The sequence below is a fragment of the Diceros bicornis genome, chromosome 12 (genome assembly GCF_020826845.1).
Source record: "Diceros bicornis minor isolate mBicDic1 chromosome 12, mDicBic1.mat.cur, whole genome shotgun sequence".
NCBI classification, from domain to species: domain Eukaryota; kingdom Metazoa; phylum Chordata; class Mammalia; order Perissodactyla; family Rhinocerotidae; genus Diceros; species Diceros bicornis.
In genome coordinates this window covers 17,154,556-17,168,366 of record NC_080751.1, presented here as the reverse complement: position 1 = coordinate 17,168,366, position 13,811 = coordinate 17,154,556, and the positions used below count along the sequence as shown (strand labels likewise).

Genomic DNA, 13,811 nt, shown 5'->3' with positions numbered 1-13,811 from the left:
GTGGAAAGAAATGGCAGGGAGCAAGGATGTCCTAGGGCAGCAAGGTGGACAGAGATGGCCTTGGGATGAGAATGGTGGCCTCGTGCCGAGGAAGCTGCCCCGTGGACGCCCCTCTAACCACTGTCTCTGCTTGTCTCTCCCTCCTGCCTCCGCTGGCCCTGGCGCTCTGCAGCTGTGCACACCTGCCTTCTTCCTCCAGGGCCTCCTCCAAACGGTACTGGAGCCTAGCCTTCTTGGGGTTCTTGTTCCCTGTCCTCCTCCGTAAACAGGTTCCTGAAAATGAGGAGCCCGATCCTCAGCATATAGAGAGGAACGTCATCACCACAGAGCTCAAGGAAGCCTGGAAGGAAAGATGGAGCATGGAAATGAGGGATAAAAGGGAATCAAAGGGATGCTGCCCAGAGTCTGGGGGCCTGGAGAGGAATGTTCTTGGGGGAAATATTTTAAAGAGTTTTCCTGGGTGATTTCAGGAGAATGTTGCAACCATGTGAGAAAGGCTTGGTCTTTTTGCCTCCCTACCCAGGGGAGCTTGGAGCTGTTCCCTCCCTGCTCCCTTCTTTTTGCCCCTTTTCATCTTGGGGTTTTGGCCCTGGGCCCACATTGGGCTGGGCATCAGCCTTGAGCTGGCCACAAACAGGCCACGAGTGGGCCTTTAGCAAACCCTTTCTTTAAGGAGGCGACCCCTGGTGCACAGCCACTGCAGCTGGTGGCCTTGGAGTGCCAAGGGTGGACACCGAGCAGCCAGGCACTGTGGTGGCTGTGTAGGCCCTGCCTCGGTCCTCCAGGGCACCCTTCACGTGGACTGTGATGTGCACAGCGCCCCCTGGAGTCATGCCCCATGGCGGCCCTGCACATCACCCCTCCTCCTGACGGCATTGGTCTCTCAGCCAGTCTCAAAGTGTAGGTGCTTCCTGCATCATGTCACCTGGACCATGGGTCTGGGGGAGAATGGCAAACTCCTTCTCTGTGCGTCCTGGTGACATAGGAATAGTTATGAAGCTGGGGTTGTTCTGAGAGATGCTTCTAATGGCTCGGTTCTCCTCAAGTCACCTGGGAGATCAACAACAACACTGATGGTAAAAACAGTGGCACCACCAACGACACAGTAATCATTATAGTCACTGCTGTTTATGAAGCACCTCCCGTGTGCCAGACACTCTTTATATTTGTTCTGTCACTGAATTCTCAGAGCAGCTTTGCAAGGGTATTGTTATCTCGGATCTCTGTATGAGGCTACTGAGTCACAGAGGCTGAGTAACTTGCTCAAGGTCAAACAGCTAGGAAGCAGCAGGGCTGGAACTAGAGCTGACATCTGTCTGATTCTAGAGATGAGCTTCTCACCGCCAAAGGCTAGGGAAGCGTAGCGTCATCAGTGTCATGGGGCAGGAGTGACAACTGGGGTTGGTTGTGAAGTGGTTCATGGAGGCAGGAGGAAGCTGGTGTGTTTCCATCCTCCAGCTGCTCCCACCATCTACGTCAGAGCATCTGTAGATGAATGGACCATCCTTTGAAAAGGAACCGAAAGCAAATCACTTGGAGAATGAATCAAGTGATTCCATTGTTTACTAAATGAGATTACACGAGGCAAGCTCTGTAAAGTGTCCAACATAGCCCTTTTAATTATAGTTAACATTTCCTGAGAGTCAGGGCCTCCTTGTCTGGATATGCAGGTTGTGCACTGCACAAGGGCACTGTGCCTAAGGAGATGCAATTTCTAGTGCAGATATCATATATTTGTATTTATTATAACAATTTTCCAGTAGATGGCAGTAAAATGTCTTGTTCTAATAAACTAGTAAAATGTGATAATTTTCTGACATGGAAGTAAAGGGTCTTAAGAAAGGGACATCTTTCTCTAATTGTCACAAGGTGCCACGTGGGCTAGTAGTCTTATTGAGAGTTTACATGAACCAGGCATTCTTCTAAGTACTGTATTAACTTCTTCAAGCCTCACACTAACCTTTAGAGGTTGATAACGATTTGATAGATGAGAACATTGAGCCAGAGAGAGGTGAAATAACTGACTTAACTCAATAACTGGTGGAGCAGAGTCTGTGTTCCTATCCACTGTGAGCCTTGGTAGTTGCCTAATCCACAGTCGTACCTGCTTACCTTGCGCCGCCTGCTTCCCATGTACCTCTTCGTGATCACTGAGGATTCTTGCCCAAGTCTTTTGGCAAACCCTTCGTAGGCAGGGTTGACACATGCCACTTTCGTGCCTGGTCTGTGTGGTGAAGGAGCCTCCTGGCAGTGCCCATTGGTGCCTGTGGATGAGGGGCATCTACATCCCCTTCTCCTGTTGTAAATTCTCTTTCTGGCTCACAGTGCAAGTGTGCTGTCCTCATGGTGGGCAGGTGTGCGAGGTGGGGTTTGGAGCTGGCAGGTGTCTGGGTGTGGTGTGTGAGGTGGAGACAGAACACCAGAGCAGATAGCAAGTTGGGAGGGGCTGAGCCAGGAGGCAGGAGAGCCAGGCTAGCGGGAGGGCACATGGTTCTCTCTGGGACTGAGAGGGGCTAAAGTGGACGTGCTGGGGTGGAGTGGGCATGTGTGTGGGCATGCATGCATAGGAGGGTGTGTCGGGGATGGGGAGACCCTGAGCAGCTCATTGGTGCATCAGAGCCTACATTATGGGAGGAGGGGCGACCTGGGGTTCATTTGAAACAGGGTGACCTGAACCCTGGCCAAGGTGCTCAGATTGTGATCCTGGAGAAGATAGTGCTGGGCAAAAACTGACTTAGCTCTCTCATTTCTGCCTGCCCGTTTGCCCCCCTCTGTGTCGTTGCCTCTCTGTTCCTGTGTCTCTCCATGCATGTCCTTCGTTCTGTCCCATCTGTCTTTCTCCTTTCTTGTCTCTCTGCCTTGGTCTTCCTCCCACCCTTGCCTCTGTTCTCCCTGCCATCCCCTGTAGTCGGAGGACACAGACCTGCCCTATCCACCACCCCAGAGAGAGGCCAACATCTACATGGTTCCCCAGAACATCAAGCCGGCTCTCCAGCGGACAGCCATCGAGGTGAGCCCGGCCCTGGGGCAGGGTGATGGGAGGCAGCCTGGCCCTTCCCCTTCCTGGCCCAGCCTTTCCCAGAGCCTGGGGCCATTCCAACCGCTCTCCTCATCTGTGTCCCCAGATCCTGGCATGGGGCCTGAGGAACATGAAGAGCTACCACCTGGCCAGTGTCTCCTCCCCCAGCCTCGTGGTGGAGTGCGGGGGCCAGACGGTGCAGTCCTGTGTCATCAGGAACCTCCAGAAGAACCCCAACTTCGACATCTGTACCCTCTTCATGGAAGTGGTGAGCTTGACCTCCCTGCTGTCCCCTTTCAGAGTCCCCGTGCCTAAAATTTCCTCAGGGCCCCAAGCAGCCTGGGGGTCTGCTCCGACTCCCTGTGGGATCCTGGCTATGTCACAGCATCTCTCCCACCTCACTTGCCTGTGAAAATGGGGAGGAAATGCTCACGCTCTCCTCGCTGGAAGAGTTGAAGCCTCAGAGTAGCACAAACGGGCCCAACCTGCTCCCTCCTACCCAGTTCCTGAGTCCACAGAAGTCCCAGAGATCCATCCGTGTCTATTTTCCCTTTCAGGGCAGGTCTTAGTCCCCAGAGGTCGCCTCAGGGGCCTGCCAGAGCTCTGACCTTCAGTGATCCCTCCATACCTCCCCTGACCCGGTCTTCCCTCAGCCTGGGCCCCCGCAAGGCGATCACTGCCACGGCCCTCCGGCCCCCAGCCCTTTCCAGCTCCCTGGGCTGCCTGGGCCTAGTGGCTAGAGCAAGTCAAGTCTGAGGAAAGGAAAATGGTCTGCAAGATGAAAGCGCTATAGGAATTCCAGGCCCAGTGGCTGTCAACAGAAGCCTCCTCTTGGCTGAGCCTGAGCTGCCACCGAAGGAGAGCATATAAATTATTTCAAGTTCTGTTCAAAGTGCTTTTGGGGCTGGGCGGGGGGTGGTGTGGGGAGAAGAATCTGGGTCTGTAAGCCAACTCTTGAGTATCCACTTGGGGGGGACTGTCTGCAAGAAATGTTGAGTCCTGGGCCAACTGCTCCCCTCATCCCCTCCCCAGCCAGCGAGGGGTCAGGGAAAGTAGACTTGTTTTAACTTCAGGCCGAGCTGGATGTGTTTGGAAGGTGAAGCTGTGGGGGAAAAATCGGCCTCCGCATATAGCGTTCAGGAGGCAGACAGAAAAGGTGTGTGGCTTCTGCCCCACTGGCCAACCACCACTTTGAATTTATGGCTGTTGGGGGCTGTGTGTGGGTTTATAGTCATCCTCTGTTCCCTGGGCCTGCCTTCTGAAGAAGGGCCCCCTCCCTCCTCTGAGACCTCCCAGAGATGGGTTCAGGAGCTGCTGCCCAGAGCTTCCCTCCCCCTCTGCCCAGATGCTGCCCAGGGAGGAGCTCTACTGTCCACCCATTGTGGTCAAGGTGATTGATAACTGCCAGTTTGGCCGCCGGCCTGTGGTGGGCCAGTGTACCATCTGTTCCCTGGAGAGCTTCCTGTGTGACCCCTACTCAGAGGAGAGTCCGTCCCCACAGGGCGGCCCAGGTATGGAGAGGGGCCGTTGATGGGGAGGGCCAGGGCCGAGGGGACTGGGGCAGGCGGGACTTACCAGTGGAGATATGTCCTGAAGCCCTCCTCTTCCTGGGACCCGAGTAAGAAGCGGTTGCTGCTTACCTAGACCAGAGGGGTAGGAACCTCACCTTCCTCAGGGCCTTGCCTAGCTCTGGGCTGGGCACACCAGGAGCGGGCGGCCATGCCTGTGGAGGTGAGGGCTGAGGTGGGAGGTAGTGGGGGAAGAGTTGAGAGAGAGAGAGATACAGGGATTCAATGGGATGAGGAGGGAGGAGAGAAATGTGAGGACATGAGGAAAGAGAATTGGGGAGACAGAAAATGTGAAGGAAGATGGGAGAGAGAGAGACAGGAGAGGGAAGAATTGGGTGGGGGGAAGAGAAAGACACAGATTGAGAAGTGTGGAGAGACTGAGGGCCTTTGTCTCATGGTTCCCTGACTGAGTCTTGTGGCTGAGGAGGGGTGGGCCACCTAGGGGAGCCCACGCTCAGGCCTGCACACCGCTCTCTCCTACAGATGATGTGAGCTTACTCAGTCCTGGGGAAGATGTGCTCGTTGACATTGACGACAAGGAGCCCCTCATCCCCATTCAGGTAGGATGGGCGCTGGGTCCCCAGGGAGAGACACCTGCTCCTGCCAAGAGCTAGTCTCTGTTGCCCCCTTCCCCTTTCTCTTCTTCGTCTCTTCCCACTCCTTCTCCCCTCCCTTCCTTATCACACAGCCTCAATAAGACGTCTCCCTCTGTTCTCTGGTGGCTAGACACTGTACAGATGGAGGGACCCACACGGGAGCTTTCAGTCTGGTTGGAAGAGGGGTGGAGGGGTTGGGGGGAGGCTGTGTGTTGTCTTCTGGGCAAAACCCAATCATTTTTCCCAAAGCATGTGAGAAAAATGGCCCTTCTACTTTGAGAGGCATGTTGAGGGCTCTCTCCTGGAGATCACCCAGGAAATCAGGGTAGGGGGTGCAAATGAGAGAGAGGGAAGACAGGTGAGGGAGTGACAGGTGGTCTCTGGGGTGCTCCAGCCCCGTTGCCTTACCCAAGCCAGGACCCTCCTTGAGGGTGGATTCACCTCTGGGCTTGTGCTTGGTGGCACCTTGGAGGCAGCTTAAAAAGAGGGCTCTGTGTCCAAGCCAGTAGTCCCTCTTGCTCCATTCCTTCCACCTCCAGGAAAAGGAAGGGAGAGGGGCCTTATTCCAAGGGTATCCACCCCTGCGGCAGGTAAGAGGCATCACTTTGCTATGTACTTGGCAACCTAGGGCCAGCTGGTGACCCAAATGCCAGTGCCAAGCAGCATGGCAGGAGGTCTGTGGTGTCTCTTACTGAGAGTGCTCCCCATCTTGGGCCCTGGGGTGACTCTGGGTCCTGTAGGGCTGAGACCACCCTGTCCTCCCTGCAGTGGAGATGGAGAAAGGCTTCACGGTGAGCACCAGTCTTGAACTGGCCGTCTATTCTGGGTTGTCACCCTCTGTTCTATATTGTCATCCTCCTCTCAGCTTTGCATGATGCTGGTCACACCCCTGGCCCCCGGGCTCTGAGAACTACCGGGCTGCCTGGAGGCAGAGCTTCCCAGCCTGTGTAGACAATACCTGTGTCCTCAGGCCCATGGCCTGTTTATTCACCCAGGGAGGGGGTGGCACTTCAGGAGGGTTTGGTTTTCTTGAAACCGTCAATCAAATATTGGCCTTGAGAGCAAGAGAGCAAACTTGGGTGCTGGCTTGGGCTCAGGATCCTCAAAGCTGTCCCTGGAGATGTGTTGATGAGGGCTTCCCTCTGACAGGCAGGGTTGATTTCTGCCTCTTTTGCTTACTCATCTCCTTCACCTTTCTGCCACTTCCAAGGGAACATCTCTGGGGTTCAGCCCTGGGGCCTTGCTGCTGCTGAGACAAGAGGTCTTGCTCTATAGTTTCACTGATGCTATGAGTCCCAGAAGTCCTGAGCTCTCTGTTTCTCCTCACTCCATGGCTCTCCAGGGTTCCGCTCCACCATCCTTTCTGCTGGGGACACCTTCTGGCCTGCTCCTGGTCATTCTTTGAGACTCAACTTAGGTGTGGTCACCTCCTTCCAGGATTCTTCCCTGGCTCCTCCCCTTTTCCTGCAAGTCTTGTCTATATCTCTGTCACTGCACTTGCCTTGGGTCCTGCTTTTGTCTGTAAGTGTCACCATCTTCCCTAGACTAAACTCAGGGCAGTGACTGGGCGCATTCCTCTTCAGATCCTCAATGCCCAGCACAGGGCCTGGCTTAGAGAAGGTGTTCAATGAAGTCTGTCTGGATGGTGGATGAGTAGGCGGCTGGATAGATGGGTAGATGGATGGATGGACAGATGGACGGACGGATGGTTGGATGGATGGATGGATAGATAACCTGCTTACCCTCTGTAGGGGTTTAAGGAGGAGCTTCTCTTGACTGGGGAAACCCAAGTAGAAATTTCAGATGGCCCTACACAGGATTCAGCTACACTCAATGCTGGTGCCTTCTGGGCTGGGTGAGTGTCTGTAGCTGAATTAGGCAGACAATTAGCTCCAAACTCCAGGCACCTGATCCTGGCTCCCGTTTTCCGCCCCCTCAGGGGGCCGTCTGAGTCTGTGCAGGGAAGTGCAGGGCTTGCCCAGCGGCGTTTCTGTTCTGTGTATGCTGCCCTCAAAATGTCCACAGACTCAGATGGGGCGGGACTGTTTTGGGTCCTGCTGGCTACAAGCATAGCCAGAGGCAGATGGTGAGGAGGCCCAGTCTGGACGTCCTCCCGGCGTGACATGAGTGAACCGGGGCTGGGGTCTGAGCCAGAGCAGGGTCTGTGCTCTTTGTGGGAGCACACAGCCACTCTGGCTAGAGCTGCTTGCCAGGCAGAGGGTGGGGAGCTGGGATCTAGGCTCTTGGAGGCGTACCCACATGGGGAGGGGCGGGGCTCACGGGGCCTCAGAGGTGGTAGGGAGAAGGAGGAAGTGAGATCCACCTGCTCTGATGGAGGAGGCTTGGCCTCTGCCCTCATCGAGCTCCCTGCCTGGTGGAGGAGACACGCCCTATTCGCAAGGAGCCCTGAGGCTAGGAGTCCTGGCCTCCAGGAAGCCCTAACCTGATGGGCTCTGACTGGGGCTTTGGGGAAGACTGGTTTTGTATTGTGTTGTTCTCTGAGATCCATTGATCCGATTTGGCTGGTCCAGGGACTCTTTCACTCGCTCGTCTCTCCTGCACATCCCCTGGCACCTGGGAGGCCCAGGCATTCCGAGGCTGATCCAGGAGGCAGTGGGTTCCAGTTCTAAATGGTTTGCCAGATAATTCTGGCTGGGCTCTCATCCCCTCTCCCCTCAGTGCAGATAGGATGGAGGGCCCTGGCCTCTGGGGATTGGAGAGACGAGAAGTCTGGCAGAATTTGGAGTTGGTCTGGTTCCTGATGTCCAACTCGTGTTTCTCGGCAGCCTGTTTCGTTCTCACAGTGATCTGGCCCCAGTGCTGTGCTCCCCAGGTCCTGACTGTGACCCCAGAGGAGGGCTGCTGCCCAGTGTCAAATACGCTCTTCCTAGATGCAGCTTCTGTCTTGGTCCTTCCTGTCTCCTTCTTCAGTTGCACCTTCTCTCTGCTGATGAACCTTCTCGCCATCATCTGCCCGGTTCCTGGGATGAGCCTGCTACACATTAGAAACTGTCGCCTCAGACTCTTTCCCGAGGTTTGGGTCCTTGGGCTGGCACTCATGGCGGAGCATTTCTCAGGTTTCTAGAAACGTTTTGGTTTCTGTCAAGAGTGGCCAGTTCTAGAGATGATCCAAACCATATGTATAAGACAGATTGACCACTCAGCGTTCCAGGGCTTGCAGGTCGTCACTCATCTCTGAGAGTGAGGAGGGTCCCGTGAGGTGCGTGCCTGGCCCCTTGAACTCTTCTCTGTGGTGGAGGGGCTGGGAGGAGATAGGCTCATGCATACTAACTCCACAGTTCATTCTTGGTCTGTGCAGCTGTCCTTTGTGTAGATTTTAGACCCATCGCTTGGGAGTGGGGGTAGTGTGAGCGTGTGTGTGCATGCTGTGTATGCACCTGAATGTGTGTGAGAGGTCGGGGAGGCTGGGAGCAGTGTGCAAGCTCCCGAGGGCGTTTCTAGCCTCAGTGCTGGTGTTACAGGAATCGTGGCCTTAACCTTTAACTTTCTGAGCGCAGGCCTGGGTATGTCCTCTAAGAGGGGCACGGTGGTGTTTCATTGCATCTAGTGCTCTGCTTTACAAAAAGGATGTATTCATTTTTCTCTGATTATAAATGTATGTTCATTATATAAAATTTGGAAAATATAGAAAAATAATGAACAAATAGGCATTGCTTCCAACCAAGAATGCAATCTAAGTGAACTGCTGCCAATATCTCCTTCTCTGTCCTCTCCTTGCCCCTGGGTTTCTCTTTCTGTCTCTCATTTTGTCTCTGACTCTGAACCAGACTCCATTTCTATCTTTAAAACAAAGGGGTCTTTGTTTACTAATCTGCTTTTTCATTACGCTAGTTTTTGGTGTCCTGATTATGAAGAGGGGAGAGAAGCAGTGTGCAGGAAAACACACTGAGCATGCTCACCCCATTTCCTATAGAGGGTCTTGAAGCTCAAAGTAGAGGTGGTGCCCCCTGCCCACCCCACACCTCACCCACCTTCCAGGCACTGAGATGCCTGGAGTCACCTGGTCAAGGGTGACTCGTGCCTGTCATTCTGAGACACCAGCCTGGGTAGGGGGTCTCCTCTTTAAGTCTCCAGAGAAGGAGAATTTCTGGGGGTGGGAAATATGTGTGTGTTGAGGAGGCATAAAGAGAAGGAGAACAGTGGGAAGTTTCCAGTCTGGTTGAAGGGGAGGTGAGAGGTGTGTAGAGATCTCAGATGAGGCGCTCAGAGTGACATCACAGTGATGAGATGCTTTATTAGCAGGGTCACCAAGATCTTGGACTCTCGTGGCCCTGTGAGGTCAGTGTGGGCTACATAATCAGGAAAGCTTCTCTGAGGGGGTGGGTGAGAGAAAGACCTTGAAGGCCGGGTGGGGTTAGGACAGTGGAGGGGAGAGGAGGGCTTTCCTGGGAGGCAAAGGAGCTGGGCAAAGAAAAGGCTTTGCAGTGGGACTGTGTGTGTGTGTTGACAGTGTGTGTGTGTGAGATGGGCCTGTGGGGTTATGCAGGAAGTGCAGGCCAGCCTGGAGGAGGCATCAGAAGGCATGCAGACCTGTTCCCCACGCCCGTGGGGGATGGGGAGCTGGGGCTGGCCGCTGCCCGGCTCCGGCTCGGGCTAATTTTGAGCTGGCTGCTCCGGTTATAGTCTCTGGGACGCCGTGAAGGTGGGAACATACTCCCAGAACTGGAGCGGCAAATTATGCCCCAATCCCAAAGGGGAACGTGTAATTTTGGAAGCTGGACCAGATCTTTGGAGCACTATGTTTAGCTTTATTTTTTTCTCCCTCTTGCTCTGGGGAACTGCTGGTTTCCCTCTCACCTTTCTAAAAACGAACCGTATTAAAAATAACAATAAGGCTTCTGTGAGGTTCAGGATGAGAACAGAGGGCAGAGCTGCTGCCTGGCTGGGCTGGTTGCTGGGCAGCGGGGACTTTCACGTGGAGTTCATCCGGTCTATTCCAGGGGTCACACCACACCCACCAACATGTGGCCAGCCCCCCAGAACCAGGCAGCGGCCTGGCTGGGTGCCCGTTGGCCATTCTGTGCTCCTTCTGGTGCTTCTGGCTCTGACCAGCCCTGAGGGCTAGTTTAGGGGAGGCTAGGGCCCCCCTCATAGATGACCCCTTCACGGACCAGGGGTGGGTCTGTGAGTCCCCGATTCCCCTCCAGGTCCCCGCAGGCTTCGTCTTCCATATGTTTCCCTGAGCCTTCCTGACCCTCAGGTGACTGTGTCCCCAGGCTCTTCCTGCTGAGAAGGGGAGGACTGCTGGGGCTTGGCCTCCTGTGGAGTCTCCAGAGCCCCCTGCTCGGGCTCAAAGGAAGAGAGGGTCTACCCCTGGGAGCTCTGGGTCCCAGCTGGTCATCATCCCTCCAGCCTTATCTCCTCTTGCCCCAGCCCCAGTGCCTGTGTTCCCTGAGACATCTGCTCTCTTGAACGTGCTGTGCTTCATTGTTCCTCCACACCTTTGCACTTGCTGTCCCCTCTGCCTAGGATGTATCTCCTGCCTTGTCCACCTAGACTGGTACTCATCCACCCAGAGCCCCATGACTACCTATTGTAGTGGCCTCTGAAAAAGTCACCTTGACCCCTGGTGCCGACCCCCAAGGCCCTCCTGGACCCTGCAGCCCAGGGATTCACCCTCTAAAGTGTTGATTCATAGTACCGGAGGGTTGCAGGCAAGGATCTGATGCCAGAAAATGGTGCAGAAAGCTCTCTGAAGTATAGGGGTGGCATGTGGATTATAAGACTCTTAAAGCTCCCCTTATATAGGGTTTTGAGGAAGCCATATGATGCCCTGTTTTTGTCATTGAGGAGAGAAGACTCAGAAACCTGTACTAGCTTAGGAACCGTGCCCAAGCAGGGGTTGATGCGGCTCAGCTGTTGGAAGAAACCCCCAGGGATGCTAGGGAGCTTGGAGTATGTCTGAGATGGGGAGGTTCTGAAAGGCAGGGAGGACATGTGAGAGAGGCACTGAGTCAGTGGTGCCAAGGGCAATGAGAAAACGGGCAAGAGACAGGCATTGGCTGAGCCTCTTCTGTGTCCTCACCTTGTCCTAGGCGTACATGGCCTTCATCTCATTCATACTTACTGTTGCCCTGTGAGGTGGGCTTTGTGCCCATTCTCCAGATGGGGATGCTGACTCAGAGAAGTCAGGGGGCTTGCCTAAGATCATGCAGCTGGTAAAGCGATAGAGCTGGAATTTGGAGCCAGGCTTGTCCAGCTCCAAAGCACATGTTCCTCCCACAACTTTTGCAGCCTCCCTGGAGGGAGAGCAGAGGGTGCCTGGTCAGAGAGCTGTACTTCCTTGGGGCTGACTTGTCTTCCCCGAAGTGGTTTCTCTAACCCTGTTGCTAACCAGCGTGTTTAATTTGTAGCTTGCAGATGGTCTGTCGGGTTCGGCCCCCACTAACATGGCATCTTCTCCATCCAGTCCTCATGTATGTATTATTTACCTATTTGTGGGCTCCTTGATTTCCTTGGTGGGCTGGGGCTGGGGGTTGAGAGTTAGGAAGGGAACAGAGGAGAGGGGAGTGGGAAAGGAAGAAAGGAAGTATTTCCTGAGCCCCAGCAGAGGACAGTTACCTGCCCTGTGCAGAGATGGAGGGGTGGGGAGAAAGCTAAGGGAAGATTCCCAGAAATAGACATCCTGAGCTATCTCTTGGTGCATCCTGGAATTTACCTTAATCCTGTTTACTTGCATGAGGACTGGGGGGTTGGTTGGGGTTGCATGGACCAGTAGAAACAGAAGTTTCTAGATTAGACCCTGACCACTGGGACATGGGACATGAAAAGCCTCTGTGGGCAATGGCAGATTGACTTTCTCTGCCCTTCCCAGAGGCATGCGTGGTGTGTGTTGGTGAGGAACCCTGGCTGTCCTCAGTGGATTCTGAGAGGTCTGCCAGGGTCCATGGTCCTCTCCTGCAGCTCAGGCAGGGCTACTTCTGTCTGCCTGGGCTGATTTCCTAGGTGTCATCTTTCTGGGTCGTGGAGCCCTCCAGGAAGATGACTTTGGCATCTACCCTTCAACATGCACTCATGAAGACCCACACTGAGGGTCAAGGGGAGCCCCTGACCTGAAGGCGAGTCATAGGAGATAGGCCCTGCCAGAAGTTAAATTCCATTCATGGTGTCAAGGGAGAGGCATTGCTGTATTGGATGCTTTATGGGCCTCTAGAAGGAAGCAATCTATATTTTAAATTTTTCTGATTTATCCATTATAGAAAATATAGAGAACACAAAAAGCACAAAGCAGAAAGTTAAAACCACCTGTATTCCTACCAGCTGGAGATAAGCACTGTTAAGATTTTGATGTGCCTACATTTTTAGATATCTTTTTATGCACATGTGAACACTTTTTTTTTTTACAAAATTGGAATCATATTGTATTTTTTTCTAATCTGCATTTTCTTTTACTTAAGAGTATACTGTGAATGTTTTCCCATATCTTTATATTCTTTAAAAATATGGCTACATGTCATTCCATTATATAGACATTTATAAAGTTTCGATGACTCCCTTATCATTGGACATTTAATTTTAAAATTTTAACTATTGTCTTATTTTGTGTTTCTTAGAGGAGTTATTTTTAGTTTATATAGGTCCAGCCCGTTTCTTGTTAAGTTTATTCCTAGGCATTTTATAGCCTTTGTTGCTATTTGAATGGAGTATCTTTTTTTCTTATGACCATGTCTAACTGGTTATTGCTAGAATATAGGAAAACAATATTTTTGTATATTTACTTTGAAACAAACTCTTTATTAAGCTCCTTTATTAGTTCTGAGAGTTGTTAATTGATTCTGTTGGGTTTTCCAGGTAGGTAAGATTGTTTTCTTCAAACGATAATAAATACGTCACTTTCTAATAGTTATACCTTATTCCTTTTCCCAGGATAACGTTTGATAATTGAGATGCAATTGAGCAAACTTATTTAGTCGCCAATTCCCCTGAGAAGGCCTCTACCATTTTTCCATTAATTATGATAATGATTGGTAGTTTCAGATAGATATTCTTGATTTTGTTAAGATTGTGTCCTTTATTATTAGTTTATTAATAGCTTAAAAATTAGGTATGGGAGTTTAATTTTACCCAGTGCCATTTGGCATTTATCAAGATGATCATTTTGTTTCCATTGTCCTGTTAGCATAATGTATAATTGTCCTGCATTCCTGAGGTAAACCCAGATCAGTCAATTGGTCACGGTTTTATGGTGTACTGAAATTGAAGTTCTCTTATCCAATCAATCAAGACAGGTAGTTGGTTGGCTAATTGAAAAAGTTGATTAAATAGGGACTCATTAAAAGTCATACATACATATCATATACATTTTATTTCCAACCACATCATTTGCCAATCATCTGACATGTGCCAAGGCCTCTTTGAATTTGAGTCTGCTATTTGAGTGTTATGTCATCCTTCTGGTATAAACCACATCCAAAATGCATTATCTATGATTTTCCCTTTAGGTTTTTTAAAGTTTGATGAGATCTTAATGATACCTGCAAAAGACTCTGAATGTGGATTCCTTTTAAAGTTTAAGGTCCCCCACCCCATACCTTTTTTGTTACTCACTCATGCTTAATTTTCATCATTAAAAAAATCAGTAACATTAAATTCATTTTCATAGATAAA

At 52.0% G+C, this 13,811-nt stretch overlaps 1 protein-coding gene across 15 annotated transcripts in view; it reads left to right on the top strand.

Annotated features, from left to right (window-relative positions):
- Positions 1-13,811, top strand: part of DYSF (dysferlin) — a 201,748-nt gene that overhangs the window by 136,614 nt on the left and 51,323 nt on the right. For 8 of the 15 annotated variants that reach the window (XM_058550977.1, XM_058550975.1, XM_058550970.1 and 5 more), the window contains 4 exons: positions 2,909-3,010; positions 3,126-3,287; positions 4,365-4,530; positions 5,071-5,147. In XM_058550977.1, coding sequence (XP_058406960.1) covers positions 2,909-3,010; positions 3,126-3,287; positions 4,365-4,530; positions 5,071-5,147 — 507 coding nt within the window. Of the gene's footprint in view, positions 1-2,908; positions 3,011-3,125; positions 3,288-4,364; positions 4,531-5,070; positions 5,148-11,557; positions 11,621-13,811 lie in introns of all 15 variants that reach the window. The other 7 variants (XM_058550972.1, XM_058550965.1, XM_058550963.1 and 4 more) reach the window with 1 other exon arrangement.